The 21,968-nt window shown below is 42.7% G+C and overlaps 1 protein-coding gene across 1 annotated transcript in view; it reads right to left on the reverse strand.

Annotated features, from left to right (window-relative positions):
• kcnq5a (potassium voltage-gated channel, KQT-like subfamily, member 5a) overlaps positions 1–21,968 on the reverse strand; it is a 249,623-nt gene that overhangs the window by 24,439 nt on the left and 203,216 nt on the right. The window contains exons 5-8 of the mRNA XM_072560155.1: positions 20,920–21,045; positions 17,544–17,654; positions 12,123–12,218; positions 2,230–2,318 (exon numbers count right to left, since the gene is read on the reverse strand). Of these exons, the coding sequence (XP_072416256.1) occupies positions 2,230–2,318; positions 12,123–12,218; positions 17,544–17,654; positions 20,920–21,045 (422 nt within the window). The remainder of the gene's footprint in view (positions 1–2,229; positions 2,319–12,122; positions 12,219–17,543; positions 17,655–20,919; positions 21,046–21,968) is intronic.

Consider the following 21,968-nt stretch of genomic DNA (forward strand, 5'->3'; position numbering starts at 1 on the left):
TGCTTTCTATTCACCTTATCCCTGCCCCTCATGATCTTATATATCTTTGCCAGGCCCTCCCGTCAGCCTTCTCTGCTCCAAAGAAGACAACCTGAGTTTATCCAGCCTCTCTTCAGCGCTAAAGTGTCCTGGTTCAATGAAGAGTGCAGGAAGGCATGCCATGAACAGTACCAGGTTGAGCTAAAAATGAGGTGTCAACCTCATGAAGCTACAACAAAGAGCTACTTGCATGCCGAATAGCAGCATGTGACATACAAAGCTTGTGATGGCATAACCAATAGATCAAATCTAAACTCTGCAGTCTTGCCACATCCAGAGGTGATTAGTGATGATTAATTAGACAGCTAACCAGAAGAGAGGAATTCACAAATAGACCTGTCCCACCTGTCAATCTTCCTTCCCACCTATCCACTCCACCCTCCTCTCCGACCTATCACCTTCACCCCCACGTCCATCCACCTCCTGCACTCTCAGCTACGTTCTCCGTAGCCCCACCCCCCTCCCATTTATCTCTCCACTCCCAAGGCTCCCAGCTTCATTCCTAATGAAGGGCTTTTGCCTGAAATGTTGATTTTCCTGCCCTTCGGATGCTGCCTGACTGGCTGTGCTTTTCCAGCACGACTCTAATCTTGACATCCAACACATCTGTATAGATGATAAGACTGAAGAACTTGCAACAGTCTTCATCTTATATGATATTAAGAAATGATAGAGGGCACTGCATACTGTAAAGGTTATGGGCCCTCATAATATTCTAGAAACTGTACTAAAGGCATATGCTTCTTGACCAGACCTGAGTTAGACTGGCCATAAAAACACTGTGGCTGCAACAGCAGGTCAGAGGCTACGAATTCTGAGATGAGTAACCCATCTCCTGTTTTCGCTCCACCATACACAAGATATAAATCAGGAGAGTGTTATCATACCTTCCACTTGCCTCAAAGACTGCAGTTTCAACAACACTCAAGAAGCTCAACATTATCCAGGACAAAGCAGTCTGTTTGATCAATACCCCTTTAATCACCTTCAACATTCACTCTCTCCACCATAAGTGGACAGCGGCAGCAGTGTATCATCTACAAAGTGCATTGCAGCACTCACTAAGGCTTCGTTGACAGCGCATTCCAAACTTGCAACTTCCCACTTAGGAGGATAAAGGCAGCAGATACATGGGAACGCCAGGACGTGCAAATTCTCCTCAAAGACACTCACCATCCTGACTTGGAACTACAACATCATTCCTTTATCATCACTTCAATCAAATTCCTGGAACTTCCTTCCCAACAGCATTGTGAATGCACTTACATGGCATAAACTGCTGCAATTCAAGAAGACAGATCACGACCACATTTTCAATGGTCACAAATGGTAGCTTAGTCAGCAATGACCACATTCATGAACAAATTTCTTTTAAAAACTGCCAGGGCAGGTATAGTGCAGGTTAGATACATGGTAAATGATGCTTTATAGAATCCTTAGAAATATTCCCAAGGCAGTTACAGCACAGGTTCGATATTCAGTTAAGGTCCCTTTACAATATCCTGTCAAACTATTCCAAGGTAGGTGCAATGCCTTAGATCCCATATAGCCTCTGTGTACCACAATCTGTATTTACTGGACCTTGCATTATGGCCCATGTAAGTAACCAAATTAAAGTAGCTAATTCATATGAAGCTGTGAAATGCAGATAATTGCAAAACAACTTCAATTTTTGAGAATAAGATTTTGTGTACACTTTAACATTAAAAAAAACTAAAACAGCCTTTGTTCAAGAAGTTTATGAAGGTCTGAAAATGTGCTTTTCCACACTTTGTTTTCAGTGCTGTCAATCTCTTATCTCTTAAAAGTAACTGGATCCTCTCACTGAATGATGTGACAGCTGTGATTCTCTCGAGAACAGAGAAGGAAACAGCTTCAAAACGTGGGATGCAACTAAAAGCCATAACACAAGATGTCAAAGAGACAACATCAGCCGCCAGTTTTGTATCTACTTTGCGGGGCTGCAGATATGCAAGGTGTTCAAGTGTGGCTTCCAGGTTGCTATGGAAACCGAGACCCCATCAGCTGCATAACTATGCCACACATACTACGTGCAGATTTTATTATATTTAAAGATATCAAGCAAGGAGAGGGAAAGGGGAAAAGAAATGAAACAAAAATGGAAAAAGCAGGTTAGTAAAAAGGATCCAAGTGAATGGTGCGTTCATGATCAAAGCACTTGATACATGCCTGAGTGGAGACAGGACACTCTCATAAAATCGCCAGGTGGCCACCAGGTATGTGCGGCTACCATCAGTGGAGTACAACCGCCAAGCAGCCTAAAGTCAAAAGGGAGGTGGTGGAGAGGGAAGGTAAAAGGTACAAATACCCATGTGAAATCAGCAAGTAAAACAGGGTGAAAGAAACACAGTAAATACATCGAATGACATTTTCTTTCCTTTCAGCAAGTTTTGACGTAATAAATCTGTTATGGGGTGGGAAAGTGGCAGGCATTCAATCCAGTCTGCTACTCACAGGCTCCAATTCTACAGATCCACATGAAATGTTAAAATCGGCGAATTAGACCGCTTTGTTAAACCTCAAACAATTAAATGATAAAGAAAGGAGAACATATTGGCTGATTTCAGAACAGTATCTCAAATATTGACCTGATGTTATGAATATGTTTGACACAGATGCATATAGAACAGGATCTCTATCACAACACTGGATGACATTGAGCCATTCACTAACTGCTGTTTTTGCAATGATTAAACATCTCTCCCACAATAAACAACTAATTCAAATTTGGTGCATGTTTAAAAGAGAGATTGGGCTGGATACAAAAGGAACAAAACAAAACAAAAAAAGAGAGACTGTGTGGAATTTTATGCCCCACACTCCCATCTGGCAATGGTGTTGAGTCTATTGCATACACACCCCCTTTGGAGTTTTGCCAGTGTTGATGGGAGGAGATGTTGGATGACCCCTCAACCTTTGAGCCAATTGAAGCTCTAATTTGGCTAATTAATAGCTGTTTAAGGCCCTCAATCTCTCCCTGCTTCAGAACAGGGCTGGGAGTAGGTTGGTGAAGAGCTGGTGGGATTAGGCTTTTTTAGGTGCTTCCGTGGGTAAACCTCCTGGTCAGGCACCCTATGCTCAATGGACAGACCTGTCCATCTGTGGAAATCCCCCCACCCCCCCCCAACAACAGGGAGTTCCTTCCTGACATCCTGTTGGTGATCCCACCAGAGGTATGACTGGCTTCAGTGGATCAAACTCCTTTCTAACCTGGTCCCTACTGGAAATGGACAGTTGTTGTCAGCTGAGTGGTTGTCAGCTCTTGGGAGCTGGGATTTCCTCGCAGATGGAGTGGAGGTCCTGCCCTGAGCCAATTAACAGCCTGATAACCATAAAATCTTTTGGGACATACCTGGTGAGACTTGGACCTGGCTTTTAAGTGGGGGGGAAGAGACAGAAGAGGCACAGGAGTGGGTGTCCCTGCCTCCATGTAAACATTCAGCCTATTTGGTAGCTGATGTTATTCAAACTGTGGGTTGGTAAATCAAAGGAAAGTTGTTGGCTAACTTGTATTTGCGTTGGTCTCAGTTGGTTTTGTGTTGATGGTGGAACATTGGAATAGGAGGAGGGAATTCAGCTCCTGAAGCCTGTTTTGTAGCTCAGCTCCTGAATGTCTGAGATGTAACTTATTAGACTCTGCCTGTGGTTGTAGATTTCCCCACCAGAGGGAATTGTTACCTTCCCTCTAATTTCCCAAAACATATTTAACATCTCAATCTGTTAATTTTCCAAACTCTGGTGAAACTAATCCAAATCTATCCAACCATTCCTCATCATGTAACTCCTGGCCTTCTCTCCTCGACTGAGTGATGATCATTTCTGACATCACCTGTCCTTTCCTAATCCCAATCCAGCTTCACTACATAAAAATAAAAGCTAAAATAAAACTTGGCAATAAATCTCAGCTGTTTTTTGGGCTTCATGTTGGCAGCTTCCATTCTCATTCACCAATCAGCAGTATCTATTCATGAAGGAATAATTTATAAAGGTTAACATATGAGGAATGAGCTGCTGTGCCTTGTCTGTTGAGGGAGTCCCTGTGGAACACTGCTATTAATTGCTCACAGCAGTTCAGACAATACCTGTACCAAGGACGTTGATTAATTAAGATAATTTTATTCATTTTCAGAATAATTTTGCTGAAGCCCTGTCTTTAATCTTTCACAAGCTGAATAATGTTTTATTATAAGTCACAGTTCTAAATGAATATCCAGGTGACAAGTAGACGTAAGTACAGGTAAGTTCAGAAAGACACCTTTCTCCCTCTCTCTCTATTAGTGAGATATCTGGTTATGTAACTTCTGGAACACCACTTCAAAAAGCATTCTGTAAGGTAAGAAGGGACATGTCACTAAACTGAACTTTGAGAAATCTTGATGCTAGTGTAATGAGCCTGTGAACGTGGAGATACTGGTGTTGGACTGGAATAGACAAAGTCAAAAGTCACATGACACCAGGTTATAGTCCAACAGGTTTATTCACATCCTTCATCACCTGATGTTGTGACCTTTGAGAGAGTAATGAACCATCCTTGCAAAATAATGTGTCGTCTTGTAAACTACATAAATGTCAGAAGACATTAAAAAGTGAAATTAGGCTAGTTAGTATCCCAAAAGATTTTCTTTTCTTGAGGAATTTAATCCCTATGAGTTGAAACGTGAAATTAATAAGTGTCTTTAAACAGAAGATGTTCAAAAGCAAAATTCTAGACAATTCACATTCTAATAAATTCTTTGTCATTAAATAGTTCACAATAAATGCAGATGATAAAGTTTCTCGTACTCAGAGAACAATTGGTGCAATGTCTTACTCAGCCGCAACTCTCCAGCTCTCTCAGTCATCTTGTATTCCAAGCTAAAACTGAAAGAACTGCAGATGCTGGAATCCAAAACAGAAATTTGCTGAAATATCTTAGTGTATCTCGCAACATCTGTGGAGAGAAATCAGAGTTAATGTTTTGGGCCCGGTGACCCTTCACTCGCCCTGAAGCATTAACTCTGATTTCTCTCCACAGATTCTGCCAGACCTGCTGAGATTTCCCAGCAATGTTTGCGAGGTACTGTGCGAGTCTGGGTACTTCAACCATTTTCAAAGTCTCATCAATCAAAATCATTACTTCAACAAATGGTTACATTACTGTCTCCAATCTGTTTTCGGTTTTGTTGATTGACCTGCAGAGAAGGGATCAATGGTAAAAACACAGCACTGAGATCCTTTTACTCCAGGGCAGCAACTAAATATCAACACCTCAGGTAGGCCACTTTATAAACATACAAGTGCTAGATGATCCACAGTTGATCATCTAGGTGCATGTTGATGTCTTAAATAGTAAAAAATTGAGTTAACGGATTGACATAGTTTTTACAAACTTTCTGCTCTCCGTGGTAAGAATACTTTTAGTTTCTATCTACTTGTTGCTTAAATGTTTCTACACAAATTAATTAGACAAGTGACTGACCTGCTCCCCAGTTTTAAACATTGTTGCTGTAGGAGAATGTCGTGATTGGGACCAGGGCCAGGTGGACCGCATTGAATAAAAGATCTTTGACTGGGGTTATTAACCTGTTAATCAGGGAGCTCTGGCTGACAGATGTAAACAGGAGATTCAGAGTCTCTTCATTTTAGCAACTGGCTCTGAGCTGGCTGGTCAGAGTCCATGTACAAATCACGTGTAAATAAAGGCTGGCTTAGTGATGGGATACTGGCTTCTGGGCTGCTATTTCAGGGATTATGGCTAGCTCAAGAACCCTTTGGTCCAACCTGTCCATGCCGACCAGATATTCCAACCCATTGCAGTCCCACCTGCCAGCACCAGGCCCATATCCCTCCAAACCCTTCCTATTCATAAACCCATTCAAATGCTTCTTAAATGTTGCAATTGTACCAGCCTCCACCAGTTCCTCTGGCAGCTAATTCCATACACGTACCACCCTCTATGTGAAAATGTTGCCCCGTAGGTCTCTTTTATATCTTTCCCCTGTCACCCTAACCCTATGCCCTCTAGTTCTGGACTCCCTGACCAGGAAGAGACTTTGCCTATTTACCCTATCCATGCCCCTCATGATTTTGTAAACCTCTATAAGGTCACCCCTCAGCCTCCGACCCTCCAGGGAAAACAGTCCCAGCCTATTCAGCCTCTCCCTGTAGCGCAGATCCTCCAACCCTGGCAACATCCTTGTAAATCTTTTCTGAACCCTTTCAAGTTTCACGACATCTTTCCAATAGGAAGGAGACCAGAATTGCATGCAATATTCCAACAGTGGCTTAACCAATGTCCTGTACAGCTGCAACATGACCTCCCAACTCCTGTACTCAATACTCTGACCAATAAAGGAAAGCATACCAAACGCCTTCTTCACTATCCTATCTACCTGTGACTCCACTTTCAAGGAGCTATGAACCTGTACTCCAAGGTCTCTTTGTTCAGCAACACTCCCTAGGACCTTACCATTAACTGTATCAGTCCTGGTAAGATTTACTTTCCCAAAATGCATCACCTTGCATTTATCTGAATTAAACTCCATCTGCCACTTCTCAGCCATTGGCCCATCTGGTCAAGATCCTGTTGTAATCTGAGATAGCCCTCTTCGCTGTCCAATTCTCCTCCAATTTTGGTGTCATCTGCAAACTTACTAACTGCACCTCTTATGCCCACATCCAAATTATTTATATAAATGACAAAAAGTAGAGGACCCAGCACAGATCCTTGTGGCACTCCACTGGTCACAGGCCTCCAGTCTGAAAAACAACCCTCTACCACCACCTCTGTCTTCTACCTTTGAGCCAGTTCTGTATCCAAATGGCGAGTTCTCTCTGTCTTCTATGAGATTTAACCTTGCTCATCAGTCTCCCATGGGGAACCTTGTCGAATGCCTTACTGAAGTCCATATAGATCACATCTACCGCTCTGCCCACATCAATCTTCTTTGTTACTTCTTCAAAAAACTCAATCAAGTTTGTGAGACATGATTTCCCACACAGAAAGCCACGTTGACTGTCCCTAATCAGTCCTTGCCTTTCCAAATACATGTACATCCTGTCCTTCAGGATTCCATCCAACAACTTGCCCACCACTGACATCAGGCTCACTGGTCTATAGTTCCCTGGCTTGTCCTTACCACCCTTCTTAAACAGTGGCACCACGTTAGCCAACCTCCAGTCTTCCGGCGCCTCACCTGTGACTATCGATGATACAAATATCTCAGCAAGAGGTAAAAACAATGACTGCAGATGCTGGAAACCAGATTCTGGATTAGTGGTGCTGGAAGAGCACAGCAGTTCAGGTAGCATCCAAGGAGCTTCGAAATTGACGTTTCGGGCAAAAACCCTTCATCTATTCCTGAGCAAGAGGCCCATCAATCACTTCTCTAGCTTCCCACAGAGTTCTAGGGTACACCCTATCAGGTCCTGGGGATTTATCCATCTTTACCCATTTCAAGACATCCAGCACTTCCTCCTCTGTAATATGGACATTTTGCAATATGTCACCATCTATTTCCCTACAGGCTATATCTTCAACATCCTTTTCCATAGTAAATACTGATGCAAAATGCTAATTTAATATCCCCCCCATTTTTTGCGGCTCCATACAAAGGCCGCCTTGCTGATCTTTGAGGGGCCCTATTCTCTCCCTAGTTACCTTTTTGTCCTTAATGTATTTGTAAAAACTCTTTGGATTCTCCTTAATTCTATTTGCCAAAGCTATTTCATGTCCCCTTTTTGCCCTCCCGATTTCCCTCTTAAGTATACTCCTACTGCCTTTATACTCTTCTAAGGATTCACTCAATCTATCCTGTCTATACCTCACATATGCTTCCTTCTTTTTCTTAACCAAACCCTGAATTTCTTTAGTCATCCAGCATTCCCTACACCTACCAGCCTGCCCTTTCACCCTAACAGAAATATACATTCTCTGGATTCTCATTATCTCATTTCCTAAGGCTTCCCATTTCCCAGTCGTCCCTTTACCTGTGCACATCTGCCTCCAATCAGCTTTCAAAAGTTCTTGCCTAATACCGTCAAAATTGGACTTTCTCCAATTTAGAACTTCAACTTTTAGATCTGGTCTATTCTTTTCCATAACTATTTTAAATCAAATAGAATTATGGTCGCTGGCCCCACAGTGCTCCCCCACTGACACCTCAGTCACCTGCCCTGCCTTATTTCCCAAGAGTAGGTCAAGTTTTGCACCTTCTCTAGTAGGTACATTCACAAACTGAATCAGAAAATAGTCTTGTACACACTTAACAAATTCCTCTCCATCTAAACCTTTAACACTATGGCAGTCCCAGTCTATGTTTGGAAAGTTAAAATCCCCGACCATAACTACCCTATTATTCTTACAGATGGCTGAGATCTCCTTACAAGTTTGTTTCTCAATTTCCCTCTGACTATTAGGGGGTCAATAATACAATTCCAATAAGGTGATCATCCCTTTCTTATTTCTCAGTTCCACCCAAATAACTTCCCTGGATATATTTCCGGGAATATGCTCCCTTAGCACAGCTGTAATGCTATCCCTTATCAAAACCTCCACCCCCGGCCTCTATTGCCTCCCTTTCTATCCTTCCTGTAGCATTTGTATCCTGGAACATTAAGCTGCCAGTCCTGCCCATCCCTGAGCCATGTTTCTGTAATTGCTATGATATCCCAGTCCCATGTTCCTAACCATGCCCTGAGTTCATCTGCCTCCCTGTTAGGCCCCTTGCATTGAAATAAATGAAGTTTAATTTATTAGTCCTATCTTGTCCCTGCCTGCCTTGACTGTTTGACTCACTTCTGTTCTCAACTGTACCAGTTTCAGATTGATGTCTTTCTTCACTATTTCCCTGGGTCTCACCTCACCCCTCCCCCCCCCCCCCACCCCGTTACTAGTTTAAATCCTCCAGAGTAGCTCTCACAAATTTCCCTGCCATTATTTGTGTCCCCTTCCAATTTAGGTGCAATCCATCCTTCTTGTACATCTCACTTCTACCCCAAAAGAGATTCCAATGATCCAAAAATGTGAATCCTTCTCCCATACACCAGCTCCTCAGCCATGCATTCATCTATCCTCCTATTCCTGCCCTCACTAGCTCGTAGTAATCCAGATATTACTACTCTCCAGGACCTCCTTTTTAAATTTCTGAATAACTCCCTGTAATCTCACTTCAGAATCTCAACCTTTTCTCTTCCTATGTCGTTGGTTCCAATGTGGACAATGACCTCTTGCTGGCCCCTCTCCCCCGTGAGAACATTCTGCACCCTCTCTGAGATATCCTCCGAGACATTTGGACCGAAGACATCCAGAATGTAAGGAGATGATCAGACTGAAAGAGTAAAACAGGCTCACGTTTCAGTTGTGAATTTCCAGATCTCTATGAAAGTCAAACCATCTGGGCCCACTGATACTAATTAGTTAATCTGCAGAATGGGAAACAGAGTTCAATTTGGGCTAGGAGGAGATTTGGAGAAAGAATTAAACTATTGCTTCAAATCACCAATTGTAACAGGACAGGAAAACACTCACAGCAATTGTTGATATTGTTGTGACATTAATGTGATTTTACTTAATTTTCTTTGAAGAACATTAGTAAGAAGAAATCACCAAATGATAGAGTAAAGTTTAAAAGCTAACAGTCGATAATATATCTTTCATATTCAGCACAGCCAATAATGAACAAACATATGAAGCAGGATTAGAAGTAGGTCATTCAGCCCCTTGAGCCTTTTCTGCTATTCAATAAGGCCATGACTGATCTACTTGTGTTTCAAATTCCATATTCCAATCTACCCTCAATAACCCTTGATCTCATAGCCTAGCAAGAATCTATTCAGGTCTATCTTAAAAATATTTAATGACCTGTCTTCCAAAGGAAAGAGTTCTAAAAGTTGCAGAACAATCTGACAGTTACAATTTCATCTAGTTTCTGTCCTAAAAAGGTGATCCTCTAATTTCTAAACAGTGTCCCTTAGTTCTGGACCCACTCACAAGAGGAAACATCCTTTCTCTGTCCACTTTGTCAAGACCATTCAGGATTTTATACACTTCATTTTACCACCTTAATAAACGCCAGTGGAAACAAGTCCAGTCTGTTCAATCTTTCCTCAGAAGACAACCCACTGATTCCAGGTATCAAAACTCCTCTGAACTGCCTCCAAAGCATTGTCATCCTTTCCTAAAGAAGGAGTCCAAAACTGCACATTCTATTCGAGAGATGGTCTCATGAATGCCTTACATAACTAAAGCAGAACATCCTTACTTTTATATTCCACTCCTCTCATAACACATGAAACACAAGGCCCAGAAGATAAACTTCATTTTGTTGCAATTGATGAATATTGTTGGGACTGAAAAGAAACGCTTTTGAATAAAACATTTCACACTCAACTTTTGCCTAACTCAGTAATACAGGAGATAGAATTTAATGTTTGTGGTGGTGGGTCCATCCATCAGCTGGACAGCACGCCTCGGCCATTCCAAACCCCGAGATCTGATTTATTGCCACTCGGGCACTTACCTGGTCCTTGTTGTTCTCAGGAAACTCTCTGCCTCTGAGAGCTGCCGGCCAATCAGAATCTGGTTGCTATGCAGTTCTGACAGCACCATTTACACTGGTAGCTACTGCTGGTACTACAGGTAGCCGAGACCACAGACTTGTCACTGGAGCTTGTAGTGTCAGGGAAATGGTGGTGAGGAGTCAGGAAGGTGATGAGTTCTCCACCCTGCACCCTCTTGCCTGATTAAATGGATCACCCTGCCTCCAGGGGCAGAAAACAATTCTGTTGTTACGTGTATCTCAATCTGTAACTGCATATGAGGATCTGTGTCAAAACATAGTCACAGGAGAAGACCATTTAACCTCATATGCCTGTTCAATTAGATCAAAGCTGACCTATGACCTCACTCCATAGATGGCTTTTGCATCATCTTCCTTCCTTAATACTTTGGTTAACAAAAAGCTTCACCAATCTGTCCTTGTAGAAGTGATTTCTAACTTCACTCCTACCATTTCTGGCTCTAGATTTCAGACTGTATCATCTAGTCCTCAGTTCCCTAACCAGTAGAAATAATTTCCCTCCATCCACACCATCCACTTCCCTTAATATCATGAAAACTTTGGTCCAATCATCCATTAACCTTCTAAATTCCAGTAGAATACACCCCTATTTTGTGGAGTCTCTTCTTACAAATTAACCCTTGGAACCTTGGCATTATTCTGGTAAATCTACACAGCCTTCCTTCCAAGGTCAATGTAATCTAAGGGTGTGATACCCAGATCAGCTCAGATTTTAAATGTGATCTAACTGGGGCTTCATGTAACTTTTTGTGATTATTTCCATAACAGCCCATGATATCTTAACTCTCCTTTGGATGTGGAAGCCCTAGGCCAGGATTTTAAGGAACAGTAAAAGGTTGCATCCCTTAGACAGCAAGTTAGGGGTGTCACTGCCTCAGCTTGACATGGGATCCCTGACTGCATTTCTTGTGCAGCAGCCATTTACCAGCCGATGGTCAGGGCTTTCATCCTTTTAAGGGACACCCTCCCACTCCCAAGATCTGCTGGTCAGTTGGAAGTCTGCTGGGATTGCAATGGTCCCAGGCAGCTGCAATGCCCCAGAATGGAATATATGGGTAGAAAACACAATTTTTGCCTGTGTATTTTCATCCCTTTTGTATTTCTTATGAACTGTTTTGCACATCTTGCTGTTCTTTGTGTCTCTTCAAATTCCCATGATCTTTCAGTTTTTACACATGAACAATAGAATGGGAGTAAGTGTGAGTGAGTAACTATCTGAGTTACTCTGATTTGTTAGTTCAGTCTCAGATCCTGAGCTCTGCCCTTCCTTACTGAGGTGAAGCACATCATGTTTCCTTTGCTTCTGAGCCCTTTCTTCACAGAATCCTATCATCAGCTCATCAATCAGAGACACCTTCTCCCCAAGGGAGTACAACTTCCTTTTCTCAAGATCAATATATACATTTGTCGCTCCCTTGTCTGAGTTACTTGTTTCTGACAGTGCAGCAGAACAGACTGATGCTCTTGATACTTTGACACATTATCAATCATCATGGGGCCTACCTGAATGAGGCTGGCTGCTGGATTCCTTCTCTTCTCAAAATGTTTCTGACGATGTTGCTCTTGAACTTTTAAGGCAAACCCTGAGCCAAGAATACCCTGTGATAAAAGTCATGAAAACATATTGTTCATTGCCAGTCTAACTGGTTTACACGTCCAATACGAGAAAATGTTGAAGAATTATAATAGTCCCTGCTGGACTCTTCAATTGCTGGAAAGACTCTGATTGTACTTCCTTTGAGCTCGCCTCTGAAAAGTTATCACTTTGATCATATCTCTCTGCAATCTGTATTGAAATTTTTGTTTTACATTTGTCTTTCCTCACACAAGACAATGAGTCCACTGAGTCATAGAGTCAGAAATCACGGAAACAGACCTTTTGGTCCAACTCATCTGCACCAACCAGACGTTCCAATTTGACCCGGTTCCATTTGCCAGCATTTGGCCCATATCCCTACTCTACCTTCTCCAACGTTTTAGTGCTGCAATGTGGAATCCAGGAATGCATCTCACACAATGCGATCTTATCTAGGTTTTAACAGGTTCTTCATGTGGACTTTTAAAGCTGTAATATTTAACATGTTTCTGCAGACTCTGGTCAAATCCCAGTTGGGCAACTTGGAATACACTGAGGGACTGAAACTGAAGAAATATTCAGACTGTGCAAAATGAGCCTTATGTTAATGTATGTTGGCAGATTTCCAAAACATTCAAATTCTTCTTTCCTGCCGATACTTTCCTCCAGTGTCTATATCAAGACAACCAGGGAAACTGCTTAATGTATTAGAAGTCCCTCTCTCCCAGCTCTGGTTCTGTAAACATGAGGACACCAGCGACAAATGTGTCAACACTGAGGTAAAGGAACAAAGTCCCTCAATGACAGTTGGTCAATGATTTTTCTGAGTGCCTCATGATATGAGGTCTATCCTGGACAGTCCCTGGGATGCGAGCTGTGACATGAATGTAGTCTGACCACACCTGTTTATTCATGTGACTCACATCTCAAGAAAAACTTCATTTTATCAAACAAACAGGGAGCAATGGCTGCTGTGAGTGGGTATAGAACCGTAAACAATGATTGCCTTCCCTGACACAATTCGTCTGGTATTTTATGCCAGAAACAATGTTTTTCCTGGTGTCAGGCACAGGATTGGTTAATTATTTCTATCACTTGATGCTAAGTACCAAGGGATTGGTTTTAGTAAATAAGGTCTTCAATTTGTGTGAAAGTGGGACCTTTATTGAGCAAGCGATGTCATGGTTGGGCTGTGACTTCACAGCATTCACAGACTGGTAGTGGAGTGTGAGGGATGCCCTGCTCAATAAAAAGAGAAGGGACCTCTTCACAGCAGCCTGTAATACTCCAAATCCCAGCAGCACTCCCCACAACCAGTCAGGGCTTTCCTTCCTTTAATACTGTGAGAAATGAATAATATATTCTGTTACGTGAGGGACACTGCAACCTTGTATCCACATTGTTGTGATGTTAATGCGACCTTTGGGAAAATTACTTACATTAAAACGTTGTGTTAATTAAGTAGAGATACAGCACAAAGCTTTCAAGAATTACAAGGTCTGCCCTTGGTGATTAATGCTGTTTTGAAACACCAATCTAATGCTCTTAGAAATAGTCTGCTGCATTGGCAACAAACCAGCAATTAAATATAAACTACAATCATTCCCTTAGTCTCTGGGTTTTCCAATCCTTTGACAGCCTCTCCTCCCTTTCTCTCCCAGCTTTTCAACTCCCTTGAGGTTGCTGCACATTCCTAATTCTAGCCTCCAGAGCCGTCCTGATTTTAACAGGTCCACCCTTGCGAGATATGCCTTCAGCCCTCCTTAAATTTCTTCACTTCCCTACCTCATTCTGTTCCATTAAGACTTCACTTAAACCTACTTTTCTCAGATTTGGTCACCCTGTCTTAATATTGTCTTATCTGGTTTTATGGGAGAAAGTGAGGACTGCAGATGCTGGAGATCAGAGCTGAAAAATGTGTTGCTGGAAAAGCGCAGCAGGTCAGGCAGCATCCAAGGAGCAGGAGAATCGACGTTTCGGGCATAAGCCCTTCCTCAGGGGGGCTTAGGCCCGAAACGTCGATTCTCCTGCTCCTTGGATGCTGCCTGACCTGCTGTGCTTTTCCAGCAACACATTTTTCAGTGCTTATTTGGTTTTATGTTGTTTGATGACACTCCTGTTATCAACTCCCTTGAACATATTTTTAACCACATTTACAAATTTGTATGTTTTTATATGTTGTTCACAGATTCCCACCCACTTTTCTATCCTAAATAATGGGATATTTGGGGTATTACAATTGAGAATGGGTAAACTCTGACACCATAATTGGAGGTCTAGTGGACAATGAAGAAGGTTACCTCAGAGTACAACAGGATCTTGATTAGATGGGCCAATGGGCTGAAGAGTGGCAGATGGAGTTTAATTTAGATAAACGTGAGGTGCTGCAGTTTGGAAAGGCAAAGCATAATGATAAGGTCCTAGGGGATGTTGCTGAACCAAGAGACCATGCAGTGCAGGTTCATAGTTCCTTGAAAGTGGAGTCTGAGGGAGATAGAATAGTGAAGAAGACATTTGGTATGCTTTCCTTTATTTGTCAGAGCATTGAGTATAGGAGTTGGCAGGTCATGTTGCAGCTGTACAGGACATTGATTCGGCCACTTTTGGAATATTGTGTGCAATTCTGGTCTCCCTCCTATAGGAAAGATGTTGTGAAACCTGGAAGGGTTCAGAAAAAAAATTGACAAGTATGTTGCCAGGGTTGGAGGGTTTGAGCTCTTGGGAGAGGCTGAACAGACTGGGGTGTTTTCCCTGGAACATCGGAGGCTGAAGGGTCACTTTATGGAGGTTTATAAAATCATGAGGGGCATGGATAGGTTGAATAGACAAGATCTTTTCCCTTAGTTGGGAGAGTCCAGAACTAGAGGTCATAGGTTTAGGGTGAGAGGGAAAAGATTTAAAAGGGACCTAAGGGGCAATTTTTTTCATGCAAAGGATGGTGCGTGTATGCCTTGAGCTACCAGAGGAAGTGGTGAAGGTTGGTACAATTAGGAGAAAGTGTGGACTGCAGATGCTAGAGATCAGAGTTGAAAAGTGTGGTGCTGGAAAAGCACAGCCGGTCAGGCAGCATCCAAGAAGCAGGAGAATCGATGTTTTGAGCATAAACTCATCATCAGGCGATGATGCTCCTGATGAAGAGCTTTTGCTTGAAACGCGACTCTCTTGTCCCTTGAGGCCTTTCGAGGTTGGTACAATTATAACATTTAAAAGGCATCTGCTTGTGTACATGAATAGGAAGGGTTTTAGAAGGATATGGGCCAAGTACTGGCAAATGGGATGAGACTAATTTAGGATATGTAGGCAAAAGTGAGGACTGCAGATGCTGGAGATCAGAGGCGAGAGCTTGGTGCTGGAAAAGCACAGCAGGTCAGGCAGCATCTGAGGAGCGGGAGAGTTGACATTTCGGGCAAAAGCCCTTCATCAGGAGCATCATCATCCCGATGAAGGGTTTTTGCCCGAAAATCATCAGGAGCATTATCATTCCTGATGAAGGGCTTTTGTCCAAAACATTGACTCTCCTGCTCCTTGGATGATGTGCTTTTCTAGCACCACACTCTCGACTCTAGTTTAGGATATCTGATTGGCATGGATGAATTGGACCAAAGGGTCTGTTTCCGTGCTGCACATCTCTATGACTCTATGCTTCTTTCCCTTTGGCAGGTCAGCTCTCATAATTATCGGATCCCAGCAGATCCCTGACTTGTTTCAAGTAGTCAAGGTCTCAGCAACATCACAGGACCTGCAGATTACATGGCTTTTCTAAACTTGAATGTGGCTTGACTGTCTGAGAGATTTGTGGGGGTGGGAACCCACTTTGGGAAAGTTACCGCCATCCTGCTTAGTGTCCTCTGGGAGGAGAATTAAAATTGTCCATTATGTTCAAAGTTTTAACAATCTGCAGTTAGAATTTAAGAATTTAAAGAATTTAAGACACTTTTAAATGTGTTTGTACTGAACTGTCCCAGGGAAACAGTATAAGGATAACAGGAAACCATTTGGCCCCTTATCCTTTACACTATCAAGTAGGTCATAGCTTAACTACATCAGAACTTCTTTCACACATTTTTGTTTCATGTCAAACTGATATTCTTGCCAAATAAAAATATACTGATTTCAGCCTTAAAAGCCCTGATTATGTCCTAGCATTACAACCTTTTAGGAAAGAGGAATTCCACATTTCCAGTTCCTTTTATGTGATCGAGCAGTGTTTATGGATTTAAAATAGTTGGGCTCTAAGTTGAAAAGAGAAGATTGAGCTTTTACCAGAGGAAATAGTTTCTCTCTAGAATTTCTACCAAATCCTTTAATCATCTTTAAACTAAACCAATTCACCTCCTAATCTTTGAAACTCATGTGGATACAAGTGAAGTTTACACAATCTCTCTTCATAAAGTACTCCATTAATCTCGGGTTTGATTAGGTGAGTCTGCTTTGTTCTTACACTAATGTTAATACATCCTTCCGGATGTACACTAAGCTTATAGTAATCAAGGATGCCCATCACTGATCACCATGTAGTGAATGCTAACGACTGGCATCTTGTGAATGGAGTGAATTTACTGCCACTGGTTGAGTCTTAACAAATTAAACAATTTGTAGTTTATTGCATGATAGCAATCAGTTACAATTTATATTAGTAAGTTAGACAATGCAACTAAGACTGTAAGGATAACTTTGGATATGGGTCTTCACTCCATAAGATGCTCAGAAGTTGTGCTTTATCTCCACCCAAACCTACCCAATATCATCAGATTGGGTTGATTTTAATGCAGTCTCCAACATTAAGCTTTTTGGAACCATGATCTTATATGACAATATAGTGCAGCTGAATACAGAGCAAAGCTATCTCTGTACTGCTCCCAGCATTTTGAAAAGTGTTCATCTTTAAGCATGGGAGTTTTCAGCTCAGTGCTATGAGAGATATTTTAAAGCATTGGATTATGTTCATAGAATCCCTACAGTGTGGAAACAGGCCATTTGGCTCAACAAGTCTACACTGATCCTCCAAAGAGTAACCCATCTAGACCCATTCTCCTACTCTTTTTACCCTACATTTACCTCTGACTAATACACCTAACCTACACATCCCTGAACATGATGGGCAATTTAGCATTGCCAATTCATGGCCATCTTTGGACTGTTTGAGGAAACCAGAGCACCCAGAAGAAACCCATGCAGACATGGGGAGAATGTGCAAACTCCACACAGGCAGTTGCCTGAGGCTGGAATTGAACCTGGGTCCCTGGTGCTGTGAGGCAGCAGTGCGAACCACTGAGCCATCATGTATCTAAAAGCTGCTTTCATTCCACTTGATTTGTGACTCTCTTCACCAGTTCACAGGTACTCACAGCAGGAAGTGCAAAGAAGGAGATCCCAAGGAGAGCAAAGCCAGCTGACAGCAGCCTCCCGAGCCATGTGGTTGGAGTCTTATCCCCATAACCGATGGTCGTCAGAGTGATCTAGAGACAGAAACAAGGATTGCTGATTACAGTTCAACTGCATCCATCTGCCTTTGGATCTGATACAATTTCACCCCTCCAAATCCTGACAGTGCCATGTACACAGCAGGGCGGGGTGGCTCAACAAAACACTTCACTACTGATCTTGGATTTTCAGATAGGATCAGGTATTAGGGATAGTCAATGTGGGATTCTGCTGTGTCCCAGGACAATCAGGCAAGGTCAAGTATGAGGAACTGACAGTATGGAATCCAGCTGTTTTCCAACACATTGAACAGAATTGAGTATCAGGGACAAACAGTGTGGTATCCTCCTGAACCCCTAGCTTTTAATAAAGGGCTGAGTATCAGGGTCAGAAAGTATGGGATTTTGTTATGTTCCAGACCAATCCTCGAGTTTCAGTGCCTTACGTGTTAGTCAGAGATAAACTTCTCACATCACAGGTATGGCACCTCATTGGGGTTTCAGTTTCAATTGTGATCCTTTTAATTGGCACTTAGACAATAAACTGCAGTGGGTGATGGGAAGTATTTTGTATCTGGGAGACTTTTCCCCGACTGTCTGGCTGTAAATCAGAGATATTTGATAGTGTTGCAAAGAGAAAGGGGATGGGTGGGGGGTAAGAGAGAGAGAATGAGTGGGACAACGGACAATGGGAGAGAGGCGGAATTAAGAATGAATGGCGTAGCAAGTGTGAATAAGAGACAGAGTGGGAGAGAAGGAGAATGAGTGGGAGAGAGAAAGGGAGAGATTGAATGGGAGAGGGTGAAATATGTGGGTGAGCAAGAGTGGGAAAGAATGAGAGTGTGTGCGAGAGAGTGAGCAAAGTAGAGGATGAGAGTGAGACCAAGGACAATGCAGGAAATGAGAGAGTGAATGCAGGAGAGTAGGAGAGGGGCAGAGTGAGTTGGATAGAGAAAGAAGAGACAGAGTGGAAGTGAAAGAGAATGAGGGGAGAGGGTGAGATAATTTGAGAGGGATGGAGAAGGGTAAGATAAATTGCAAGAGAGTGAGAAGAGGGCTGAGAAACAGCAAGGAGGAAGACAACGTGGGCTGAGAGAATGGGTGCATGGTAAGTATTTGGGAGAAAGAGAAGAGAAAAAATGGGTAGGTAAGAGAGGACAAAGATAGAGAAAAGGGGGAGAGACAGAGAAGGGAGTGGAGAGTGGGACATATCTACACAATGAGAGAAAGAGGGGGACAGAGTAGTTATTGGGAGACTGATAGAAATAGAGAAGTAATAAAGGAATGGAAGGAGAGAGAGCAAGTAGGAGAGAGAAAGAAAGTGAGAGTGGGGAGGGAGAGAAATGGAGTGATGAGGACAGGAGGAGAAGGAGGTGGAGAGAGGAGAGAAATAAAGAGGAGAGACACGTTGAATACAAACAGTGATTTCTGTGACTTTCCAATGGTAATTTGATTTATTGCCTCTTGGTTTGAACTATCCTGTGTTAACCTTGAAGACAGAAACAGGGGAATATATTACGGGGAACAAAGAAATGGCAGAAGAATTGAATTGATACTTCAGATCTGTGTTCACTGGGGAAGACACAAGCAATCTCCCTGAGGTAACAGTGGCTGAAGGACCTGAACTTAAGGGAATTTATATTTGCCAGGAATTGGTGTTGGAGAGACTGTTAGGTTTGAAGGTTGATAAGTCCCCGGGGCCTGATGGTCTACATCCCAGGGTACTGAAGGAGGTGGCTCAAGAAATCATGGATGCGTTGGTGATTATTTTAGATAGATTCGGGATCAGTTTCTGCGGATTGGAGGGTGGCTAATGTTGTACCACTTTTTAAGAAAGGTGGGAGAGAGAAAGCATGAAATTATAGACCAGTTAGTCTGACCTCAGTGGTGGGAAAGATGCTGGAGTCTATTATAAAGGATGAAATTATGACACATCTGGATAGTAGTAACAGGATAGGTCAGAGACAGCATGGACTTATGAAGGGGAAATCATGCTTGACTAATCTTCTGGAATTTTTTGAGGATGTAACTCTGAAGATGGATGAGGGAGATTCAGTAGATGTAGTGTATCTGGACTTTCAGAAAGCTTTTGATAAAGTCCCACATAGGAGGTTAGTGAGCAAAATTAGGGCGCATGGTATTGGGGGCAAAGTACTAACTTGGGCTGAAAGTTGGTTGGCTGATAAGAAACAAAGAGTAGTGATAAACGGCTCCATTTCGGAATGGCAGGCAGTGACCAGTGGGGTACTGCAGGGATTAGTGCTAGGACCGCAGCTTTTTACAATATATATTAATGATATAGAAGATGGTATTAGCAATAACATTAGCAAATTTGCTGATGATGCTAAGCTGGGTGGCAGGGTGAAATGTGAGGAGGATGTTAGGAGATTACAGGGTGACCTGGACAGGTTTGGTGAGTGGTCAGATGCATGGCAGATGCAGTTTAATTTGGATAAATGTATGGTTATCCACTTTGGTGGCAAGAACAGGAAGGCAGATTACTACCTAAATGGAATCAATTTAGGTAAAGGGGCAGTACAAAGAGATCTGGGTGTTCTTGTACACCAGTCAATGAAGGTAAGCATGCAGGTACAGCAGGTAGTGAAGAAGGCTAATAGCGTGCTTGCCTTCATAACAAGAGGTATTGAGTATAGAAGCAAAGAGGTTCTTCTGCAGGTGTACAGGGCCCTGGTGAGACCACACCTGGAGTACTGTGTGCAGTTTTGGTCTCCAAATTTGAGGAAAGACATTCTGGCTATTGAGGGAGTGCAGCGTAGGTTCGCGAGGTCAATTCCCGGAATGGCGGGATTACCTTACGCTGAAAGACTGAAGCAACTGGGCTTGTCTACGCTTGAGTTTAGAAGACTGTGAGGGGATCTGATTGAGACATATAAGATTATTAAAGGACTGGACACTCTGGAGGCAGGAAACATGTTTCCGCTGATGGGTGAGTGCCGAACCAGAGGACACAGCTTAAAAATACGGGGTAGACCATTTAGGACAGAGATGAGGAGAAATTTCTTCACCCAGAGAGTGGTGGCTGTGTGGAATGCTCTGCCTCAGAGGGCAGTGGAGGCCCAGTCTCTGGATTCATTTAAGATAGAGTTGGATAGAGCTCTCAAGGATAGTGGAATCAAGGGTTATGGAGATAAGGCAGGAACAGGATACTGATTAAGGATGATCAGCCATGATCATATTGAATGGTGGTGCAGGCTCGAAGGGCAGAATGGCCTACTCTTGCACCTATTGTCTATTGTATAATCTTTCCAAAGCAGAAAGGCAGTAAGACAGTTGTACTCACTGTGCCCCACCACAGAGCATCGGCGTAAGTGGCGAACTCTGTGTTTGAATCCTTCTCAACCAAGTAAACAAGGAAGGAGGAGAAGATCAGCACCAGGAAGCCAATGTACCAAGCAGTAATCAACTCCTGCAAGGAGGGAACACAATAATACTAAGTCACAGCCCCCTGATCTCGCCAGAGCAAAAGCATGAAGAACAATTGTGAAACAAACAGAGATTTTGGAAGGGGTCAGTCTGAGCACTCTATTGGTCAGAGCCTTCAACCTATCAGAGAACTAACCACAGTGATCAATTTATATTGATGACTCTACAACAGATTGTGTGAACTAAGGAAAATTCTGGATTAGTGGTGCTGGAAGAGCACAGCAGTTCAGGCAGCATCCAAGTAGCTTCGAAATCGACATTTCGGACAAAAGCCCTTCATCAGGAATACCTCGTTGATTTTAATCCTACTGCGAATCCTCTTGCAAGGATGCCTGTTTTATTCCTGATGAAGGGCTTTTGCCTGAAACGTCGATTTCGAAGCTACTTGGATGCTGCCTGAACTGCTGCGCTCTTCCAGCACCACTAATCCAGAATCTGGTTTCCAGCATCTGCAGTCATTGTTTTTACCTCGTTGAACTAAGGAAAACCCCACTGACAAAAAGCTTTAGCAACCAGATGTCTAAAGTCATCTGTTCCTCTCAGGCATGCGACACTCACCATGTATAATGTCTATTAACTATTCCTTTAACTATTAATGAACATGTTACTTTCTGAGTGTAATCTAACTTTATATGTGTAATGATGTGGAAGTGCTGGTGTATGACTGGGGTGGACAAAGTCAGAAGTCACATTACACCAGGTTATAGTTTATTTGAAATCACAAGCTCTTGGAGCGCCCCTCCTTCGTCAGGTGATGTGATTAATTAATTGGCTCATAGGCCATCCCTTCCCTTGCTATTCAGCTGTTTATTGACACCATTTGACACTTTTGACCACCTGCAAAGACTGGTTATTCAGCCTGTCGATACTCCTCTCCCACGCTCTGTATTTATCTGTTGACACTCT

This window comes from Chiloscyllium punctatum, chromosome 3, assembly GCF_047496795.1.
Source record: "Chiloscyllium punctatum isolate Juve2018m chromosome 3, sChiPun1.3, whole genome shotgun sequence".
NCBI classification, from domain to species: domain Eukaryota; kingdom Metazoa; phylum Chordata; class Chondrichthyes; order Orectolobiformes; family Hemiscylliidae; genus Chiloscyllium; species Chiloscyllium punctatum.